The 23,597-nt window shown below is 41.7% G+C and overlaps 2 protein-coding genes across 7 annotated transcripts in view; one reads left to right on the top strand and one right to left on the bottom strand.

Annotated features, from left to right (window-relative positions):
* The window catches only part of dtnbp1b (dystrobrevin binding protein 1b), a 62,694-nt gene extending 50,441 nt beyond the window's left edge, over positions 1 to 12,253 (top strand). For all 6 annotated transcript variants that reach the window (XM_067500276.1, XM_067500266.1, XM_067500247.1 and 3 more), the window contains 3 exons: positions 3,615 to 3,782; positions 6,846 to 6,989; positions 7,659 to 12,253. In XM_067500276.1, coding sequence (XP_067356377.1) covers positions 3,615 to 3,782; positions 6,846 to 6,989; positions 7,659 to 7,996 — 650 coding nt within the window. In that variant the 3' untranslated portion in view covers positions 7,997 to 12,253. The remainder of the gene's footprint in view (positions 1 to 3,614; positions 3,783 to 6,845; positions 6,990 to 7,658) is intronic.
* Positions 12,254 to 12,437: 184 nt separating this feature from the next.
* jarid2b (jumonji and AT-rich interaction domain containing 2b) overlaps positions 12,438 to 23,597 on the bottom strand; it is a 96,688-nt gene continuing 85,528 nt past the window's right edge. Inside the window, 13 exon segments of the mRNA XM_067500127.1 lie at positions 12,438 to 12,678; positions 12,680 to 12,772; positions 12,980 to 13,087; positions 13,372 to 13,558; positions 15,054 to 15,184; positions 16,591 to 16,773; positions 16,953 to 17,058; positions 17,139 to 17,253; positions 17,425 to 17,495; positions 17,693 to 17,811; positions 17,962 to 18,054; positions 20,167 to 20,711; positions 21,684 to 23,139. Coding sequence (XP_067356228.1) covers positions 12,544 to 12,678; positions 12,680 to 12,772; positions 12,980 to 13,087; positions 13,372 to 13,558; positions 15,054 to 15,184; positions 16,591 to 16,773; positions 16,953 to 17,058; positions 17,139 to 17,253; positions 17,425 to 17,495; positions 17,693 to 17,811; positions 17,962 to 18,054; positions 20,167 to 20,711; positions 21,684 to 23,139 — 3,342 coding nt within the window. The 3' untranslated portion in view covers positions 12,438 to 12,543.

Raw genomic sequence — 23,597 nt, 5'->3', positions numbered from 1 at the left:
AAAACCATTTGTCTTCGTAATTGAATAAAATGATGTTGACATCATCTGCTGTGACTATAATGCAATTGCCTTAGCTCCTATGAATCATCAGCAGATGCAGGTCTGTGTGAGCACACATTCTGCATTGTACACATGAATCATGTCATGTAACTGTGTAACAGAGTGAGGTCCTGTGAGCCTTTGTGTTTTGTTGTGCGGCCTTTGTAACTCCACATTCACATTTACATTAATCTGAAGGAGAGTGTTTAAAAGTGTTGGAAGCGGTATGCACAGTGCAGCCTTTAAGGGTAAAACTTGTTGGACTTAGTGACATGCTCAAACAATAAAGTCATCAGCACAAACTTAATCCTTTGGGCTAAGTATGAGCAAGAGCTAAAAATAGTCCCAGCACAGTAATGTGCTTTGCTGGATATGGTTGTCTGGAAGATGATGAAACAGGAAAAAAATAGAAAAATAGCAAAACTTATAGGACAAACTTATGTACTGAAGAAGCCTGCAAAGAAAAATAGGGCTATCATTAAAGATGTTAAAATGAAATTTATCTTCATGTTTCTTACTGCTTGTGTTTAGCTTCATATAAGAACCAGCTGTCCTTCATAATGTGGCCTAATAATGTGGCATTTGAGATGTAAATGAAAGCAATTTGCATTGTTTTGGAAGCAATTGGGAAATATGTGGCAACTCTCAAACCTGTTGCGACACACAGGTGGTCACACACATTCACAAGGAACATGGTCTAAATACATATACACAGTGCAGGCTAATAATGGAGGGAGAATTAGATTAGAGACAAGAAGACAAAAACACAGGATCTAGCTCTATCAGTGATGTCTGTCTGCAGGGCCTAAATATAACTAAAGGCACTGCCCTCTTTCTCCCTTACTCCCTCTCTGTCCCCTGTTACTAACCTCACACAATGCTTGACAATCTGAACAATGCTTCTCTGAGGCCCCTAATCTAATAGAGCAGTCCGTACAAAACACACACCCCAGCCAACAGTGAGGAAAGGACAGAGTCACATGGGAAAGATGAGGGAGTGGAGTAGTCAGATAAAGGAGATGGATTGCAGTGAGTGAGGAATGACAGGAACAGGAGAGCTTTTCTTTTCAAAGGCTCCAAAGGCTGTTGGTGTGTTGTTCATGAGTGACCTTTGGTGGGGCCTCATTTTTGCCTTCTTTGTATGTGTGTGTCCTTCTATGGCAAGCAAGCCCCTAGGGCCTAGCTTATTTTATCAAGTCTGGTCTGTGTAAGGCTGCCCACTCCCTGATGCAGCAGCAGAGTTAACACTCTTCAAACAATGTATTGATTTTAAAGGAGGGGGAGAAAAAAATAGCGCAGAGCTGTGAAAGGCAGGCCACATATCATATCCAAGCAAACAGTCCTAAGCAGGTAATGTTCAAATACTGTAGCTCCTCTTCTAGTCAGTGGACATATTTGGCCCCAGTTCAATGATTGTTATTTATGCACAATGTCGTCTGCATTCTCAGTTGTGCTTTAACCATTGTTTTCATTGTCAAGTAACACAATATAGTTGTCATTTTTATTCATCAGTCCACCCAGAGAAATGCAGGAGAATTTAATGGTACAGTGGTAAATCAGTGGAGACACATGAAGAAGAGCAGATGATTGGATTTACATATATTATGCACATGACTACCAGATGCAGATGTTTTGCCTAATAAGGATAAGTTAAAGCTACAGTATGAAAAGTATGTTGCTGCTGCTGCTGCTGTTGCAGCATCATGTGGCGAAAATTCTAATATTCTTGTGAAACAAGTTCACAGTACAGCACTGGCAGCAATGCAGAGATACTCCTTTTTAAAAAGGTTCTCAAATGAAGCTCACCCTCCTAACCGGTCAGAGAAGGTTCAACTCTGTACCGAACACACTGATGGGAAAGAGCAGCTTTCTCCAACCTCATGTTACAGCCAGCCACATATTCTAGCTTTAAGTCGCACAGCATGGCCTTCTCGTGTACAGAGATGCTATCATGGAGAAGTTCAGGAATTAGTGCACAGTGTCGCACTGCAGAGCTCAACATTTTTTATTAATCACCTCACATTCAAGGCTAACTTAAGGATAACTTGAATGATTTGGTTCAGCTTATACCTCATCCTTCTTCTTCATCCATTTTCCCAACTCACAAAGTTTAAATTGACTGTTTAAGTTCTTATGTTTTCTACATTTTTCCCGATCTTGGTATACAGTACCAATCTTTATAACAACTCTAAAATAAAAACATTGATGGTACAATGTTGCAAATTGACTCATAAGTGCCATATTGCAAAATGCAGTCATTTGAGTAACTTTCATTGTTCTAAGCTTATCGTAATATGTATATAATGTCCTAGATTCATATTAAAAGAAAATGAAGAGAGGTAATTTTAATATGGCAAGGCGTTTAGACTCCCTCATTACCTAAATCAGCATTTTTTTGTATTTCTTGTTTTGTTTTTTTTTTGTTTGTTTTTTTTGTCCCTGTAAATCAGGATCAAGATATGGGTCACATCAGACATTTCATATTAAGTGGCTATGCTCTTACCACAGCAGTTAGTGTCAGCGAGTGGTCTTATATAATGCAGTCATCTATCAGAAGGAGTTGAGAGAACTAAAGAGACAGCCTGACCGGCACTCCAGGCTCTAGCAGTGACCAATCATAATGCCTTGTCAAGGCCAGTCACATCTCACAGTCACTGTTCAGCATATTAAATATTCCTGTTATTTGTATATGCTATCAGCAAATGTCTTTCTGCAGAAGACTCATGTTTTAGCTATAAGAAAGTAATAGAAAAAAAAAAATTTGGCATATAACTTTTTTGTGTAACCACTAATGTAGGCCTTGTCTGTGACTAAATAGTAACTGAAAGACTTGTCTTTCATTTTCAAATAAGAATAAAGAAAACACAGCAGTTGGTTTTCTAGACGGCATTGATAGATTTTCATCCTGAGCCTCACGCTTTATGATGTGAGTTTGGTTTTACTGACGTGTGTGCAGCAGAGGAGGCTGCATGTGTGAGAATCCGGTTAGTGTGGTCCCACTTGTGCAACCCACAAGAGTCAGAGTATCGAGTTCCTGAGGGCTGGGTGAAATGTACAGTATGTAAATGCTCTGAAGCATTGAGCTTGACGTCGTTCTGCTTCAGTGACGATTATCTCTGGGCTGTGGACAACACGTTTGCTTTCCTCCTGATGTATGGGGTCATTAATTGCAGATCTCAATGCATTTCACAGGACCAGTGTTTTGGTCATAGAAACAAATGTGTATAAATACATAAAAAATAAATTGAATGTAATTTTTAAAAAAATCTAATAGAACATTGATTTTCCTTTCTCATATGCTGTTTTGAGCAGATTTCTTTGAAATACGGTTGGTAGAAGCTAGAAAAATTGATTTCAGTGGTATAGGATTGTTTTTTTGTTGGAGTTATTTGGATGTAATAATGATTTGGGCTGCTCAGGTGGATACACTGAATAACTCCTGACATTATTGAGCTGGTAAACTGATATTAACTCTTCTGTGCTGTTACACTGTGTTATAGCGTTTATCTTCATCTAGCTATTTATCAAAACATTCTTAGATTCACCTTTTAAAAACTTTATTTTCTTGTTCATAGTGGAGCTGGATGCAGAGCACCCACAGAGACTCCTTGGGGCAGAACAGGGAGGGGTCCCAACTCCCCAGGTCAAGCTGAAAGACCGGCAAAAGTTCTTTGAAGAGGCCTTCCAGCAAGACATGGAGCAGTACCTGTCCACTGGCTACCTGCAGATCGCTGAGAGGAGAGGTGAGAAGGAGGAGGGGTGAGATCAGAAGTTGTTCAGAGGTTGTACTTGTGCACCGTGATGATATTCAAACAGCTTGATTTTTGAACGTACGCGTTTCTTGTGGTCTGATGCCTGCAGAGGAAAAGTAAGAATGTTGAAGAGATGAGGTTTAGGTGGTTGTGTCTGCTCCAGGATGAATTCAGCACCATGGATTCATTCTACTTGTGATACTATCAACTGAAGCCTTCACACTTTAAATGCATATCACAAGATTGAGCCTTAAAAGCTTTCTACAGTAGGGATCCACACTGCTGTCGCTTAACACATAAGTAGAGCGGTAGCTTGCTATCCGCCATATAAACGTACCCTTCCACAGGGATTGGAATAGAGTCATGCTTCAGTTTATCCCACGTATTACTGCCAAACATCTGTGCTCAATACCCAAAGGATGTACTGAAATGAGGGACTGCAGGGGAGACGCACCCCACAATGATGTAGAGGTCTCTACTGGCCCAGCATTTATATTGGGATTTTTCTTCTTTTTTTTGAACAATTTACTGTTTTCTCCCCCCTTAATCCTCTGGAAATGGCTTATTAGAGAGGATTGTGAGGCAGTTAAGAAGCAGGCGAGATGGGGAGAGACTTGAGGATGGTGAAAGGAAAGAGGATGATATGTATCTTTTCACTGTCACTCCGAATGGCTTTTATTAACCATCCTTCATTACAAAAACAATATAAGTAAGTGAAACTGTCATATAGTAGCTCGTTCTCGAAGGACTAGTCCGAATCATGTGTAGCCTCATCTCAGTCATGGGAAAAAGACAGTAGAGATTCACACTTCAAATGATTCACAGCACAGAGGCAAACACGTAGGCTGCTGGGCAAACATCCAAAGGAGAAGCATTTGAATTAGCCAGTCATAACTTCTATAAGTGTGTTCAGTTCCAGACCAGGCTTACTGTACATCATCATTTGTCTTTAATAGAGGCTACGGTGAAATAGCGGAATAATACACAGCACACTGACTCATCAGTTCGTTCCTCGGTCTGAATTCTTCATTATGGATATCTGCACCAGGGCGGCGCCATGGAGGGGAAAAGATACAGCTGGGGACGGTGAAAGACGGGAGGGAGACTCAAAGAATGAAGGAGACTGTCAGGGAAAAAGGAGAATAGACTGTGGACGTCGTGAGCCACTGAGCCATCAAAAGAAATGCTCAAGGATTTTAAACACACACATAGCCCTTCTGCAATCTCACTGCAGAAAAATTCAGTCCTTCCCCATTAGGGGAACCTTTTAGGCAAGGTCATAGTCGAGCTAAGAGAAGAACATGTTCGATTCAGTCACATGTAAGTGACATTCTCAATGCATTGCTTTCTGGACTTACACAACATAGTCAAAGTGTTCAAGTATGTGTGTGTGTGCGTGTGTGAGTGCACTTTGGTTTATTTTTGCTCATGTGCTGGAAACACGTCTTCATTTGGGACTGTACCACTGTACTATGTTTTATGAGGCTGAATAGCTGCTAGGTAGCTGACAGCCGAGATGTGGAAATGGCTGCATACAGAAAAGTCATTAGCGACCATTAGACTGTATTTCCTTTAAGATGTGCCACTGAAAACACAGCTGCTGTCTCCACTGAGAACAAGAAGAAAAAGGGAAAAAAGTGTGTGTGTGCAGGTGTTCAATACACATCTGAAATTGTTTGTGTTTAACATTTAATATGCACTAAAAATCCACTTGTGGACATTCAGATGAAATGACACAGTCTGAATGTGTTTCTATGGTCATCGTAGAAATGTAATCGTAGAAATGATGATCTGTGTGTTTGTGTGTGTATTGCTAATTTGAGGACAGGGAGACTTTCTCCATGGGAAATAAAATTCCCGTCTCTTTCTATTTCTTCACTCTTTATTCTGTTCTCCCTCCCTGTGCTGCCCTCCTCTGCTCTCCTCATTTCCTTGAGGTATGGTAGCCAATGGCATTTTTTTTTCCACTGCTGTGCACCAACCAATCATCTCCCTTCTTTCTCTTGTGCTCGCAAGTCTGCCCACCCCACCCTCCACCCCTTCCATGCCCACAATGCACTGACTGGCTGTTAGTGATGCATGCAGCTCATCACGATGGTGAAAACATGGGGTCGACCCCTGCAAGGTGGTGAATCCAGGACTATACTAGTTAAGACACTAGCTGCTGTGTGAGAGTTTCCAATGATTTTGCTGTGTGTGGTACAAAATTAGAGAGTGGTTAAGTGTGTTTTATTGGGGGGGGGTAAAGGTTTGAATCTGTGTGGTTTTTATCCTTTCTATGTATTGTAATGTTGATTCTAAATACAGTTTACTTTAAATTTTACTGATGTAACTTAAGTGGACTGGATGCTAGTTTCATTAAAATGTATGAGCAGGTAAACTTGTCTTCCAACGGGGACAAAAGAGATTTCGAGCAGCTTTAGAAAAACATACCCCTGAAATATACAGTTGGGTGCAAAGTGAGCATTCTCTTATTTTGAAATGTCAAAAAATGTAAAACAAGGAGTTTTTTAATCAACATAATATGTAAAGCACATTTCGCTAGTGCAATTGTTCTTTCACCAGAAATTTCTAGTCCACTGTCAGTATAAATGATGGGAGACCACAGTTCCCACCTTGTACATGGGAACGGTCCATTTTGTCCCACATCTTAAAATGGAATTGAACAGCAAGGGATGTTTATGTGGGCTACACATGTATATAGAAGTATACTGTAAGGATAAATGTAGAAAATGTGCCGTCCTTTAATGCTATTATAGCTCTTGCTTGTTGCCTTCATATCCCGCTTCCTACACATAGCGACACCTGCCAATCCATCTTTTGCGATTATGCTTTGGATCACAAGGTATAGACAACAAATTTCATGTCCACCAGCTTACCCATTTCAAATGCCATCCAGCTTGAATGTGCCAATTTGCTTTTGCTTATGGAACAACAACAAAAAAACAACAAAACAGTGCCGCTTTTCCTGGACTCAGCTCCTTGCTCTTGCCGCCCGCAGAATACTTCGTTTTGTTGTGAGGCTAAAATCTTGTCATCCTATGTTGCATTCAGAGCCAATAGGAAGCATGTCATCCATGGAGGTGAACGTGGACATGCTGGAGCAGATGGATCTGATGGACATGTCTGACCACGAGGCCCTGGATGTCTTTCTGCACTCTGGGGGAGAGGACAACAGTGCTGCTTCACCTGTCACAGGTCGGTGGATACACACTCCCACCAAATTGAATCCTACTGTAATAATGCAGTGAACTAAAACAACTTTAAGCAGCTTAGACATGGCAAAGAATGGAGTGAGGCAGGAATATTAGACTCAGAAGATTGATAAGTATATTATTAAGACGTGTTGCATCAGGCCCATCTGTCTACAGCTGCTTGATAAACTGCTTGTTACAGTGAACAACCTACAGCATCTAACTGAAAGCTCATCTTGTCTAATGATAATTTGATGCAACTAAATCTCTGCTAAATTTTATGTCTGTAGGCGATGGAGCGCAGCCAGAATTCATGCAAATTCAAACAAAACCTATGAAGTAATGCCACTAACGTGGACAGAGATCCAAAGACCTGTGTGTTTATTTGCAACACACAGATGGCTAAAAGATAATCAATAAGAAGAAGTAACAGAATCTTTGTGGGGGGGGTTTTAGTGAAAGGGTTACAGTTGTTCGTGGATGTGTCAAACCATAAAGTGAGATGGTTTCACCGTTTTCTCTCACACAAGAATAACTGCTGGAATGAGCAGCAGCAGAAGCAGCAGCATTGTTTACGTGTCTGCCTACCACCCAATCCAAACTGTGTTGTAAGTACTGCAGCTTTTAAACCAGTGGCTGAAGTCGCCCAGGTGATGCTTTTGTTCTCTCTCAGGTCCTGATGTTGAGTCCTTCACCACAGAGATCAGTCTCCAGGTTCCCACTCAGGCTGAGCTACGCCACAAGCTTTCATCCCTTTCATCCACCTGCACTGACTCAGCGAGTCAGGACACAGAGGTTGGGGAGGAGGAGGAGGATGATGATGATGAGGAGGAGACTGAGCAAGGAGGGGGTGGTGTTGGAGGATCAGGAGGAGGAGGAAGGAGGAGAAGGCCCCCAGTGGTGGTGACCAGGGATGAAGAGGAGGTGCAACCCGATACAGCATTAGTGGAAAGTGCGGACCAAGAAGGCCGAGCCAGCAAAGACTGTGAGGAGAGCAGGCCGAAGGTTTGAGGAGAGCTGGACTGGATTTAAACATAGACACGGACACGCATTCGTACACAGACACACACACAAACACACACAGATGCCAAATTAAACTCAGATACACAACAATATTTACTTTCTTCCTTTCATATCAAAGAAACATGTATAACAGAAAACACTCTGAGGGTGCACTAACTGCCCTATGACCTTGCCTTAAAAAGAGAGTTGAGTTTTCAGTCTTTATTAAATCATGTAACGTAGGTAACGTGATTTCCTATTAACATAATAGCTTCGAATGACTTAACATGCACATTGATAGTCTGGCATTATTCAGAGAATCCCCTAATATTCTATTGTGATGTTTCTGCATGTTGAGACCAGAATTGACCTGCTACTGATGGGAACAAAGAAATATACTTAAAAAACATTTTATTAGGCCCTTTGAAGTTGTGCCCCGCTATGTTCCATGCTAATACTTTAGCATTCACTTGGGTAAAAGACTGCAGCTGTGATTTTGTGAAACTTCTGCATAGTGTGATAAGATAACTGACGCTACCATCAGTTCTGCAAGGTTTTTTTTTGTTTTTTTTTTTGGGTGTGCTAACTGTTTAATACGGTTTGCACGCAGCATATGGCAAATTGATCTGCAGAGGCCACATTGATGAATTCTTTGATTTTTAGGATTAGCTGAATCCCCAAAGCTTGTTTGCATTCTTTTAAGTGCAGTGTGAGATATGTTTTAAATGTAAACTACCAATCAAAAAACTATATTTGTGCCAATAGCTTTGAAAACATTGCATAATAAATTGCAGGCATCTGGCAGTGGGTTATACTACCCAGTGCTGTATAGTTGACAGACAGGTGGAGTTCAGGTGCCAGGACATCAGAGACTTAACACACACATGGGAGAGTCACCCTTTGCCATTCCTTTGATTAGTAATATTTAGGTGAATTTTTCCTTTTGAACAAGGACCAAATCCCTGTTTGGACTTTGTGCTATGCACTTGACAAATCCCAGAGGTTTTAACTGTATCAAGATCGTTTTTTTGTACAGAAATGTTGACATTTGTGTGATGTGACAGCATTATTCATACCTTTCTTTTCCCCTACCCACAATCGCTGACTTGTTAATAAATGTTTCTCCCCCAGCATTGCTTAATTTTCATCTAAGCATTTCAGGAACAAGTTGTGGGATAAATTGTGAGCAGGATTTATGGTTTAAGCATGTTAACAGTCCCCATGTGCTAAGTTTTGATTTACAGTCCCGTCTGAGCTCTTTGGAAATGGAAAGCTGACATTGGGGGAAGAATGTAGTGTGTTCTACAGGAGTGGAAAGTGGTTGTTGAATTAGAACGGTTTTCTTTTGGGGGAAGTATACTCTACTATGTATATATTCATATTTAGAATTAGATGTTTTTTTAATCTGAAAATAAGGAAAAGCAATACTAATATTTTGTGCTGAGAGTAAATGACATTTTATGACTGTGTTGGAGTGGATGTGTTGGTGCATTGTGAATAGTAAATAGCTGGTGTTGATGCGTGACTGTCAATCCCCAGTGCATTTTAATTAAGGTTATAAAGAACTACAGGGTTATCCAATAGTTTGCATGAACAATGTGTGCCGCGTGTAAAGCTGTGTTAAATGAACATGTTTAGTATCCCTCGCCTGATGACTATGGAAGACTGTTGCTACAGTGTCTTGATAGTTATCTTGCTACCGAAAATACAGCAAAACAGCTTCTCATTTACAACAGCACTATATAATGCATCTTTACAGACACAGCGTCACGGATTCTTGAATATCCACACGCCTCACTGGCAACTAGAGATCATTTTCATTACAGGTAAATGAAAAATTATCCGCAGACATCAAATTGATTAGTCCACAGCGTAAAACCTACAGATTTATAGTCTGCAAGCTGCCTTTAAAGGACTTGTTTTGCCAGTTTGACCAACAGTTCAGAAATATTTGGTTTACTGTGAAAGGAGACAAGTATTTTGAGAAACTGGGAATATTTCATTTTGGCTGTTTATGTTTAAAATAAATATCAAAAGGTATTTAATTACCTGTCACCTCGCTTCTATTTGAGTAATGTCAGCTCTAGACCTGATTCAAGTGGTAAGAGGAGAAGTTAGTTTGGCTAAAATGACCGTTTGTACTTCCCTGCATAAGAACGTGAAATCTTAATTATGAACGTGTTAAAACAATTTCCTCACGAAGACATATCAAAAGTCAGTGCACACAAAGAGACACACAAGCTTGTTGGAAAGAAATGACAGTGAATTGTTGGTAAGTTTTTATTAAACCTTAAGTACAAACTGCAAAAGTAAAAAACAGTCAATATAACCAACATGACTCTTTCCAAATGGAGGGAAAGGCCGAGATGCGGCACTAATAAATTAAGTCACCAGAGACCCGACTGTGAGCAAGTAGTTTATACTGTAGAAAATGGAAGAAACAATAAAATAACTGAAAAAAAACAAATGAAAAAAAAAATCCCATCTGAATAAAATATATTGTAAGGCCATAAAAACTTGACAACCACTTTTTATGTTGAAAACACCCAACTTGGTATTTCATTAAATAGTCCTAAAACAGTTCAGTCTTCTGCGAGGGACAACAACCAACAAACTGGATTATAGGATTTTCCTTGACAGTCACCACTGGCAAGCTCAGTGCAACATGAGTAGCTACTACATTTTTGTTGAATTTTCAGTAATGAAAATGTAAAAACCCATTTTTTTTTTGTCAACATCTTTTTTTCCCTTTTCTTTAAAAAAGTAAAGCTAAACAAAAAAAACTAGGTTGGGGCAGTCATTGGCTACTCAATATCTTCTTTCTTAGTGATATAAGCAGCACTTAAAATTTGTATACACGTTTACCAGAGCAACCCTGTAAGCTTTTAACTCACATGGATGAAGAAAGGGAAATGTAAGGCTTTTTCTTCATCAAGCACACTACTCTGGAACTTCTCTCTCTCTCTCTCTCTCTCTCTCTCTCTGTATTCCTTCCTTTCTTTCTTTCTTTCTTTCTTCCTTAACCCCGGAAAAAGGCTCAAGTATTTAAAGAAATTTACAGGATTATGTACAAAAAATGTTTTGTTTATGATGGACTTTTTCCCTCTCTGAAAATCACTCATAATATATCTGGAAAAGGGAAAAATGCAAAAGCAACAAAAGGAAAAACAAATTTAAAAGGAAAAAACAGAACTTGGATTTGATATTTCACATTTTACACTCTGACTAGTGGCTCTACTTGAGATAACACATCTGATCAACAAAAGTAAAAAAGAAAAACACAAAATTATAATAATAATAATAATAATAATATATAATAATTAATGTTTACTGGTACAGATGAAACAAGAGGACTGGAAGAATGGAATGTTAACACGATTGCACATCTAGAACCAGAAAAGCCTGAAGGCTTTCTGCCCTGTGGGGTGGGGGTGTGTGAGCTACTGTAGCTGATAGCAGACGCTAACCCCCAGATTTAAAAATTGTGTTATACAGTAATAACCAACAGCACCAATAAAATGGATCTCCTCACTAAGTATCAGGCACGATTTTCACTTGCTAGCGAAAGAGGGATCCCTCCATACAACCAGGAAGTGAGGTGAGCGGAGACCTTTCACAGGGCAAGCAGCTGTAGCTCTGCACCCTCTCACATCCAAAAATTAACAAACATCCACAATGACAAAAAAATAAAAATAAAAACACACAGAAGACTTTTCATTAACAAACCTAGAAAAAAGAAAGCTAAAATTCAAAATAGAACTTGGAAAAAAAGAAAATAGCCAAGCAACAAGTAACCAACATCATCTGTCTTTCAAGTTTTTACCTCGCGTCACTAACACCCCCATTTAAAAAAAAAATTTATATATATATATAGAGGAGCTGCATCAAAATCAATTAAAAAATAAAAAAGGACTCCTCTTCCTCAGACCAAGGATAGAGAGAAACTTTGGGTAACTACGTGATGTCATTTTCATTTGAGGGGAACAAGGGAGATTTATTTTTAAAAAAAGGCCGCCTTTTTCATTCGTCCCATGTTCACAGTTAAGTGACGTGTGAAAAGAAGGGATGGGTTTTAGTGGGTTCAGTATCAGGGATGAGAGAAGGGCAGGAAAAAGTGATGCAAGAAAAAGGTAACAGTTGTAACCCATTTCAGATAAAGGTTATAACAGGGCCCATTAAGTCGTCTGTGAACGTCACACTTAATGCTTGTAATGTTGTTAAAGGAGGTTCTGAAATCATCCAGAATAAAAACAAATTCTTCTTTCACACTAGTGCAAAAAAGACATCTTGCTTTTCTTTCTCTTTTTTTTTAATGATTTTTTTTTACAAACAAGCCTGTCATACTAAGGGGGGAGGTGAATATTTTCGGAGGGGGGACTGAGGTCAGGTATGGGTATTTTTCAAAGCTCAAAAACAATCTCTTACTTATTGGGTGGTGGAGGATGGATCGACAGTGATCTTGCTCAATGTAAAAACCAAGGGGGATGAGGAGGCCTTAGGGTCGGGTGGGATCTGAGCACAGCGCAGAGGGTAGCGATGATGTCAAGACATTCCCCTCAAGACACATCCGCGGCCTTGGGCATGTGGCTGAAGCACCGGCGTGCCAGGGACAACTCCACGGAGGCGAGCTTCTGAGGGCCTCGCTTGGCTGGCGATGCTTTGGCGGGATTTAAACTGAGACAAGGATCCCCCACCTCCTCCATTGACGAGTAAACCTCCACCACCGCCACCATTCTTTGACATGGCCCGGACACACACCTGTTTCACCAAACTGTCAATTTGCTCCTGTGTGGGGAAAGAACAGGAGAAAGTGCAACAACGCATTATGGTTCTGTAAGGATTTACAACATTGACAGCACAAAAGCAAAATGCAGTGAACACTGTGCTGTATTGAACAGTCTACTTCTTAGAGCAGTGTAAAATTAGCCGATGGCGCCCTCATCTGGACAGAGAGAAAAGTGAACCACTGCAGATCTACACAGCGCAGCTCACCTCATCATATCGGTACATCATCTTAAGGCCTTTGCAGGACTTGTGCTTCTCCACATAGCGCAGCGCACACTCCAGACAGAAGACCACATTGTCAGTCTCCTGAACCACCTGCACAGTCAGAAGCAGACGCACGTTACTGAAGGAACCAGCCACTCAATCTAGCATGTTCATCACTGAGATCCTGCAGTGTGATATCTGTAATGATCTATGTTATTATTTGTAGAATGTAAAATGCAGTCCTGCTAATGTGCAACGAATAAGACTTGGGCCTTTCCTGAAGGAAGTCTTCGGCTGACAAATGTACAGTAAAAATGTTTATTACGGAAAGTAAAATACTACAATGTACCCAGACAGGCAGCATAGGAGCTTAAAAGATAAGTTTCTGCTCTCACCATGGACAAGTAGCAGAGATGCTGACAGATCTGGCAGCGTCTCTCTGATGACTCCAGCGCTAGCCATTTCCCGCGGGGCTTCTTGCGTCCGTCACCAGGTGCTAGGCTGCCATCGTGAGTGCCATATCGAGCAGACGAAAGCAAACCTGCCTTGTAAAGTTCCTTTCGTTGGCGCATCTCTATGCTCCTGTTCGACAGAAAGAGGGCACATTAAGTGAGACCCAGAAAACCTTTGTTGCTGGTGTACTAACATATTGTATCATGATAAACTATTTCCACATTTTGTCATGTTACAGCCTTATTCCAAAATGGATTAAATTCATTACAATACCCCATAATGACAAGGTGAAGGAAATTTGTTTGAAATCTTTGCAAATGTATTAAAAAGAAAAAACAAAAATCACATGCACATAAGTATTCGGCTTTGCCTAATACTTTGCAGAAGCACCTTTACCTCAAATCTTTTTGACTAAGATGCTACAAGCTCGGCACAACTACTTTTGGGCAGTTTCTCTCGTTCTTTTTTGCAGTACCTTTCGAGCTCCATCAGGTTGGATGGGGAGCATCAGTACAGACATGTTCAATCAGGGTCAAGTCTGGGCTCTGGATAGGCCTCTCAAAGACATTCACAGAGTTGTCCTGTAGCCGCTCCTTTGTCTCTGTACATTGCTGCATTCAACTTTTCCTCGATCCTGACTAGTCTCCCACTTCCTGTGCTCAGATCCCACCCCAAACCACTCCTACAGACATGACACCTGGCATTCAGGCCAGGGGTCTTTTACTGAGGAGTGGTTTCAGTGTGGGCACTCAAAAACACAGGCCTGATTGGTGGAGTGCTGCAGAGATGGTTGTTCTTCTGGAAGGTTTTCCTCTCTCCACAGAGAAATGCTGGAAAGAGTGACCATCGGTTTCTTTCACACCTCCCTGACTAAGGCCTTTCTCTCTCGATCGCTCAGTTAGGCCGGCCTGCCCGCTCTAGGACGAGTCCTGGTGGTTCCAAACTTCATTCATTTACAGATGATGGAGGCCACTGTGCTCATTGTTACCTTCAATGCTGAAGACATCTTTCTGTACCCTTTCCCAGATCTGTTTCTCGATACAATCCTGTCTCGGAGCTCTACCGATAATTCCTAGGACTTCGTGGCTTGGTTTGTGCTCTGACATGCACTGTTAACTGTGGGACCTCATATAGACAGGTGTATGCTTTTCCAAATCAGGTCCAATCAAGTTGTAGAAACATCTCAAGGATGATCAGTGGAAACAAGAGGCACCACAACTCAATTTTGAGTGTCATGGCAAAAACCATGAATACTTATGTACATGTAAATTGTTTTCTTCCTTTTTGTTTTTAATAAACTTGCCAAGATTGCAAAATAACTACTTTCACATTGTCATTATGGGGTATTGTTTGTACAACTTTGAGGAAAATAATGAATTCGATCCATTTAGGAATAAAAGGTGTAACATAAAATGTGGACAAAGCTAATTGCTGGGAATACGTTCTAAATGTAAAACATGAATAGACAACTTATACATGATTTAAATTTCAACATTTCAATGAATTCATGTGGGATGACAATGCTGCATCTGAACATGTTTTTGCAGATTAAATTATAAAGTTTATAATAATAGTATAGAAATATAGTGTGTGTGTGTTCGTGTGTGCACACATTGTTCCATACCTGAGGTCTTTGAGTAGGGTGGAGATGGTGGTGAGGAGAAGGCCATTGTCCCTCTTGGACTCGGCTGTAGCAATCTGGTACAGTAGCTTCTCCATGGAGAAAGGTTTGGCTATACGGCGAAATTTCAGGTCCTGTGCAAAAGTATAAAGTTTTATGACTTAAATTATTAACAGGCTATTTTGCTGTATTTTTATGTCTTTTTCTAAAATAAATAAATAAAACTCAAAACAGCTTTTTCCCCCAACAAAAGTGATTTATTAATTAGCTTTGTCTCCATGTGTAAGAGATTTACAAACATACAAATGCAGATATATTTAGGAAAGTGAAATAAGAGTAAACCTGAGCTGCTCCAACAGGGTTAATGTATAAAAATAAACAGTCTAACCAGAGACTGTAAACTAGTCTAGGTTTACTTCATTTCAATCAATCAATATCTCTTTTTGTCTGTTTTTAATTCTCAGGTACAGAGGTGGTAGAAGTACACAAAATAAGTACAAGTAAAAGTATTTACAAAAAAAAAAACACCAACAAAAATACTCCACTACAAATAGAAGTACCTCTTCAAATGGTTTACTTAAGTTGAGGTACAAATGCTGAAGTACACGCTCTATAATTTACCTAAAGTACAAAAGTAACAAGTACCCCAGTAAAAGAAAAATCAAACGTACTCGTCTCGTCCAAATGTATTCATACTCTCAAAAGGTGAAAATTAAGGAAAATAAAAATTATAGTAATTTAGGAACTTTTTAACCAATTTATGTACTAACAGGTGGTTAATCCATAATAATACAAACCAATTCATTTGTTAATTAGATTTTGTATTAGAAATACTCATCTGAAAGAAGAAAACAGCTGTAAAACAAATGTAGTGGAGTGAAAGTAGCCCAAAATGGAAATACTTGTAAAATACAATACCAAATAAATTTATTTAAGTACCATGATTGAGTAAATGTACTTAGTTACCACCTCTGCTTAAGTAAAAAAAAAAGTTAATTTGGAAGAAAAGGTTTCAGGCATTGCACCACAATACAATACACTGTGTGAATGTCATATTACCCTTGAGAGCAATTTTTCCTGTAGCTATAAATACAGTGATACTGCTGAAGGTATACATACTTTCATTACCATAATGACAGAAAGGAACATTTTCTTCTATTACAGATATGAGGCCCATTGGTTCAAAGGGTTGCTTGTGAGCACAGAGAAATAAATAAAGTCTAAGTACACTCCCCGGGGAGACTTACAGCTGGGATTGCTCTTGTTTTAACATGCTGGCTGATGAAAAATCAAGTTCTAAGTCTATTTATCCATTTCAGTTTAGATCAGCTCTTCATAAATCAGACCTTTAACTGCCAATGTCCACAGGAGGCCAGTGTTGTGAGAAATAACAAAGCAGAAGCAAAATAAAACAGCTGCGACATCAAAGCTGCATATTCATTCCAAAGAGACATTTATATTTCGTAGATATTTTCATCCCTTGTTGCACATTTTGTATTCTACACATACTGTACATATATTCCTTTATTTATATGCTGACCTTTGCAGCCTGGTACCCCAAATCCATCCAGTGTGGTGTGGCAAAGTACACCGTCTCTGACACACTGTAGCCACAGCACACTTTAGAGACAAAGGCACCGGGGAAGCAGACCACAAACTGGCCGCTCCGCTGGACTGTACGGTAAACCTTGATGCCCTCGCGGCACAGCACCTCTGGAGAGATCTGGGGGTTGAGATGGAGAGAAAGAAAGTGTTGCATTTGTGTAACAGTAGGTTTAGGGTAATGAAGTGGCTCCTAAAAGTATTTAATAAATGAAAATGCAGTTTATTTTAATATAATTACATAAATAAATTTGTTCTGTCACCTACAACAAAAAGGAAAATAGCAGAGTAAGTGCTTACCATGATGTTCTTCTCCAACATTTCTAGTCCTGGGGTGCCATTGGCCTGAAGCAGTGTATGAACCACCTTGTCCAGCTTAGCCTTCTCCTCATCAGGGACAGAATACCTGTAGGAGGAACAGCACACCCATACGTATATACACGAGAAATTGAGTTTTCAGTGCGATCTCGCCCACGGTATGCTTACCAAATGCAATCAGCACCAGTGTGTAGGTAATCAATATATGGAAGGCGGTTTTGGTCTCGAGACCAGCATGAGGTAGAAAAGACCATGCCAATGTTTAGCCAGGGAATAGTCACCCCTGTGGAGATGAAGGGTTTTTAGAGATGGAGAAACAAGAGCATGGGTTATCCATTAGACATAATTGATGGTTAAGATACAGCTTAAAAAGTCCTAAAATGCATTTATAGGAGTTTTGTCTACAGATGACTTTAGCAAAATTTTTACTGTTCAACTGCTACTGGTTTCTTACCAGGCACAGCACCCAGATGCCTCAAAATGGATCCAGAGTTATTGGGAAGGACAGTGAGGTTCCATCCATGTCTGAGGGAAAAGGGAGAGAAGGGGTCATTTGAGTCATTTTCCTTAAGAATAGACAGTGGTGCTTTCATAGCTCCCAGGCCGAGTGCCCCAGCAGAGATTAATTCCACAGGCCATCAACACAACGGTCCTGCAACACCGGTTTAATGTTCTCTCCAGGCTTTAGAGTGGGTGTTTTGTAAGGTTTACAGGCTACTTACTTTGAAAATGGCTCTGACTTTCCTATGGGGAAACCACTGCCATGTGTACTGGTGTCCACCTTTCCACAATGCACCGCCACATGAGTGTCTCTCTGCTCCACAATCCTCCAGTACTCTTGCTGCAGGAAAAAAACAAAACAGAGCTGATCAGTGGAAACGAACACGAGATGTAGATGTGTCACATGATAATTGGTAAATGGGAAGTAAAGCCACAAGAAGAAGCTATTTTAGACAATACAAGCTGATAGTCAAAACATTAGTGTGCGAACCTCAACCTCAGCAGCCCCTGGTTCCTTGTTAAAGCATATAGTCATGGTGTTCCGGGCTATCCTGAAGAAGTTAGTCAAAGACACCGATTTACCCTGCAACAAAGACATAAAACACGATGAGTCACAGCAGGGTAAACTCTGAGGGACCCAAAACAAATCCTTCCCACCCCATATTCGTATGACTCAAAATGTAAAATTGAGAGCTATATGGTCAAAAGGATGCGTGTATGAGCACAGACAAATGTATCAACTTTATGTGTCTCCATAAGCCTCCGCTCCCCCGACACATGTCTCCTGCACTTGACCCTCTCTCCCATTGACAGCCCCGCTATAAAGAAGCTTTGAAGGTTACCATAAATCTTCTAGCTACAGGCCTGGAGATGTATAGGCCCTGCTGAAAGATGACCTTGCCAATTCTTCATCCGAACAGTGAAGGCTTCTTTTTCCCCCTTGTTCTTGGGTCTCCAAAATATGTTAACAACAGACTCACTGTATAATTTTTATTTTATTCCAATAGCTACAGAGTTTTAAAATAATGCAGTAACCCAGTAAGCCCTGACAAGTCACTCTGAGCCAAGCAGTAGCTGCACTTATCCAAGCCTTTCCTAGTATAATTAGAGCCAATTATAACCTTGACATGCACTTTGTTCTCTCGATAGAAAACGTGAAATATAACCTCCGGCTGGGGGCCACTCTTGGCAAAAAATGCATTCAAATCTGAGCTGTGGAGAAAAGGGATGGGTCATATTTAGACGTAGCCTGTCCTGTCAGACTGGTGACAGCCATTCATGTCACTTAGCTAAATAGTACTTCTCTACCTCAGAGGTCTATGGACTATACTGGGTCAGTCTGTTGACAATATCACAGTCAGAGGGAGGACACGGAGAGGGATTTAGTTACTAAAGGAACTGGAGGAAAAAAAATCAAATGGGATCCAGATTTGAAATGGGTGGAGTATTGTGCAATGTGAAAGTAAATGTTAGAGAGAGAGCCAACACAGAAACAAAGTTATCTTAATTACAGAAGCATTACTGCTTCACCTCGTTAAGATGATGTAGCAAATCCATGCACACAAATAGTAACACATTTTTGTGCAAACTGTGTATGGCCTAGCTTAATGTTTCCTATTGTTTTGTAGATTTTTACATGTGTAATTCAAAATATATAAATGTATGCCTGTGGCTAGGGGGATGAGGGGTTTGGTAAAGGATTTGTGACAAGAGGATGGCACGTGAGAAAGTGAACTTTGAGAGAAACGGGGGGATGACAAGAGGAGTGGATATGTGGGCAATGAAGTAAGAGCGAGTTCTGAAGGAGAGGAGCCCTGGGGTGAAGGTTGGATTAAAGGAGCTGAAGGGTGGAGAGAACAGGAGAAGGCGGGGATTTAAAGGGGGCGGCACAGTCGTGAGTGGAAGGCCTGGTTTGGAGGCTGCCTTCTCTCTGACCTACATTTCAGCCAGCCAGAATCAACACAGCTGCCAGCAGGATGGGAAGGTGGGAATACATCTACATCATGTGCATACGCAAAAACACACACACACAAACACACACAGACGATTGCTGACCAACTTACCACACATACAGCTGCACAGAAATATTTACCTAAACCACATGATGAGCAGTTTGGAAAAACTGCTGTCCTTCACTCTTACACCAAAAAAGCAGCTCTTTACAGAGAAATTAAACGACACATTTACAAGAACTGCTGCATTTAAAAAGGCCTGCTCATCTTTTACATTTGCTTTCACCAGGCATCAACATCTTTGCAGTTAACGTCCACCTATTAAGAGACACCCACTCACAGAGTGATGAAAGAGTTATAGCACGGTTTAGCTACATCTAAACACTGGATCCATATTTTTTCTTTTAGTGATATAAAAACGCTCAATTATAGTGGTGACTGTATGTTTATACCTCGTGTGACTTTACTCTTGATTCAGATAGTGGTGAAATGGCAAACATCTGAAGTAATAAAGAGGTTTTAGAAATCTACTTGAAAGCAATGACAACAAGCATGTTAAAGCATGCCACAGCTTGTATGCTAACAAAATACCCGGATATTTCCAAGTTCCTGTGATGTAAAGATGGTGGTAAACACAGCACAGAAGACAAATGAACAACAAATAAAAGATAAACTTACATTCTCCTTGTTTGTATGCTTCATTTATGCATAGTATAAAGAGGAAATGTCTTCTTCATCCTCACCTTGTAAATACATTTGTGCTGGTCACTGAGAACCCCCCTGTCCTCCTCCTCCTCCTGCTCCTCTCCATGCTGCCTGTCCTCTTTGCCTTGTTTTTCCTGAGCGAAGAGCCGGCGCCGGCCCGCTTTGACCTGAGCTTCCAGCTCCTTCAGACGGTGATACACTCCATTGGTGCGGTGGTGGCCTGTTGCCCCTCCCACTATTGCACCTACTAGCCCGTTCTTGGGCTCATAGCGAGGCAGGACCATAGCGCTAGGTGCAGAGGAGTCCGAGAGACCCTCCAGAGGGCCCCTGCGTGACTCCATGTTCTTTTTCTCCTGCAGAACCTCGGCCTGTAATCGGAGGCGCTCCTCGGTGCTGAGCGAGTCATAGGAGAGAATGTACTGGAGGTAAGCCTCCTGCAGCTTGGCCAACCGGTCCTGTGCTGACTTGGGGATGCGCAAAAGGTCGGCCAGCTTGGTCCACTTCTTCAGGTCCATCACCTGCTGCATGCCGCCCATGTCATTGATGAGCTGGAAAAAACGTGCCAGGTCCACTTCACAGCCACCTGTGTGGAGCAGAAGGACAGAGAGGAGGTTAATTCACAGAACGAGTAAATAAAGATGTTGCCTGGTTTCGATCGTTTAAACGGAGGTTAAAAAAGAAAGCCGAAAATATATCAAGTCACTTTGGAGCATCTGCTCCTTTGGCTAAACATAGCATTTCCTCCAGCCCAGTTCATTTTATTTGACCAACTGAGCTATCACTTTTCAAAATAATTTGAACCATAACTGTGCCAAACAGACACAAATTACTGTTAATGCAGAACTGATCTGCTGGGCACAGTAAAGGAAGTCATTTGGAACCAGAGTATCCTGGCTGGCTGAAGCCACTCCACTGAGCCACCAGCTGCCAGATCTGTCTGGCTAACAGTCGCATAACTGCAGTCACACTGTGCTAATCTGTGTACAGCTGTATACAGAAGCTGCAAGCACAGTGGATGAACAACATCACCTAATGAAAAACTAAAAAAAATGCATCTGTATGCATGAGTACAGTACATACAGAAGACTAACAGTTTCTGTCTGAACTGGGTCTGTTTAAGTGCTCAAACATTTCTGATGTCATTATAAGAAATAAAAGGTGACAGGGCAATCTGGGGGAAATATTGTTATCGTGGCCTGTCAGGCCCCTCACCGAGTAGTTCCACATTGTTAATATCATCTATAAGGGAGATGAAATGGGGTGGAAGGCCACTGAAGCTTTCATAGCACCATTGATGCCAATTTTAATACCAAGATTTGTGACACTGGCTGCTTTTATCAGGACTTTATATTACTCAATTAAAAACTCTGATTCTGAGAAGCAACAGTTTTTTGATATATAGATCTTTTTCTGATGTAATTCTATGTAGTTTATCAGCTATATTCACACATCCGCAAGTGCAGAGAGATTCAGGTTTCAGGTTTCAGTTTCGATTGTTCCATCTGGGTATAATAGCATAGCTCGGTCACCTTGACTATCTGTTAGGGCAACTTACCAATGACAGGTGGCTCCTCCATGGTAATGCCCTGAGATTTGAGGTGCTTGCGGATGCAGGCCAGCCGCTGCACATTGGGGCCCCAGCGCCGTCCCAGCATGTGGACCCTCTGCGCCTGCGTAACAAAGCGCATCTCCTCGTTCAACTTGCACTCTGGCCGCCAGTCTGGAGGCGGGACCACACGGCACATGCCAGCTGCCTCGGCCTGTTCCTTCACCGCATCCAAGTACACCAGAGGGTCCTGGAACTCCCGCGGCACTGGCCGGAAGACAGGAACTTCCCCCAAGGCTGCCCAGCCCTCTGGCCTGCTCCGCTGGCGCTCCCACTCCTTCTCCTGCTCACGTTCCTTCTGACGCGTCAATTCCTTCTCACGCTCCCACTCTTTGTCACGGTCAGCAGGCCGCGACGCTGCTGTTTTGAGCTGTCCGGGGCTATTGGTGTAATTAAGCAGGGAGGAGGTGGCAGAGGAAGAGTACACAGAGGTTTGTTGGGGGTCTGAGGTAGTGCTGGCCCGACTAGGGTTCTGTGGGTGATTCTGGCCTGATGACAGGGAGGAAGAGGAGGAGCTCCGACCATGAGACCTGCTCTGCTGCTGCTGTGCTTGTCGTATCAACATCAGCTTGCCAGCCGATGCCCGCTTGGGTCGCTGGTTCACCGGCTCTGTATTGGCTGCTGGTGTAGAAGGAGGTTGGGTTTGTTGAGGAGGAGGTGTAGAAGGTGGAAGTGGGGTAACAGGTGGGGTTTGTGTGGGAGAAGGGGGTGTTTCTGATTCATGTCCATTAGAAATTGGAGTGGTGATTTGCGTGGCAGCTTTCTCTTGATTGGCCCCCTTCTTGCTGCTGCTCCTTGTCTCCAGAGGTGTGGGTTGAAGCTTCGCCTTCTTTGCCTCAGTGCCAGTGGTTTTGGCTCTCTGCTCAACAAGTCCTGTCCCTACTGAGTTGAGCACCACTTCCAGACGCCGTTTGGAGTTACGCAGTCCTTCTCGACCTGGGCACTCACCCTGGCCTTGCTGGCACTGTTTCTGCGCATCGACCTTGACCAGGGTGTTGTGCCGCTGCCCATTTAGCCTGCCATTGAGGCGGGCGCCGGCAGTCACATTGTGCAGCCCATTGGATAGTAGCACCTGTTTGCGGGTTTTTGCATTGCTGTGGTGGGCTGGTGCCGCTGCTTTTCCTGAGTTTGCCAGCCCATTGCTGGCTGCTGGCTGGCTGTGCTGATTGTGATTGTTCGCTGACGATGGTGCCGAGGCGGCGCTGTTGTGTTTGTTGCTGCTGCTGAGTTTGGTTTTCTTGCCCATTTCTCTCTGTTTGGCTTTGGTGTAGGTGACGTGGCCCTTGGACACGGTGGCTGTGTACTTCTTCACAGTTTTGGACGGCGGTCTAAAGTCACGGCTCTTTTTGGCACCACCAACAGTTTGTGCCGAGCCTGCCCGCGTCAGTCCATTCACCTTAGAGACCTAGGACCCACGGAAAGAGTGGGAGAGAGAACAAAGAATTTTATCACAATGCAGAGATGATTCCGGCATATGATGTAATAGAAGTATTTCTTACAAAGCCAATATGATTATTCCCAAAATACCCACACACAATGTTTTTAAATAAGAAAGTACAATACACATGTAGAAGCATGAGCACACCCAAACTTCACAATGAACAGGCCAAACACTAGACACTAGTTCTGCAGTAAAACATTTGACCGATCAGAGCAAAAGTATTTGCAGAAACCTATGCTATTCATTAGAGAATCAATCAACTGTTCAGATGACTCTCCTTTCAAATAAAGTTTACTCTTGTAAACTGCAGCACAAACTGCTGTCAACAAAAAGGCAGAGATTTAGAAAAGGATATATGCTAACCAAAACCAAAACCACTACATCCCGAGGTAAACAACACTTTAGAATGAGTAGGGGAAAAA

The sequence above is a fragment of the Channa argus genome, chromosome 1 (assembly GCF_033026475.1).
Source record: "Channa argus isolate prfri chromosome 1, Channa argus male v1.0, whole genome shotgun sequence".
Lineage (NCBI taxonomy): Eukaryota > Metazoa > Chordata > Actinopteri > Anabantiformes > Channidae > Channa > Channa argus.
Note: the sequence above shows the minus strand (reverse complement) of the source record. Positions and strands in the feature narration are given on the sequence as shown.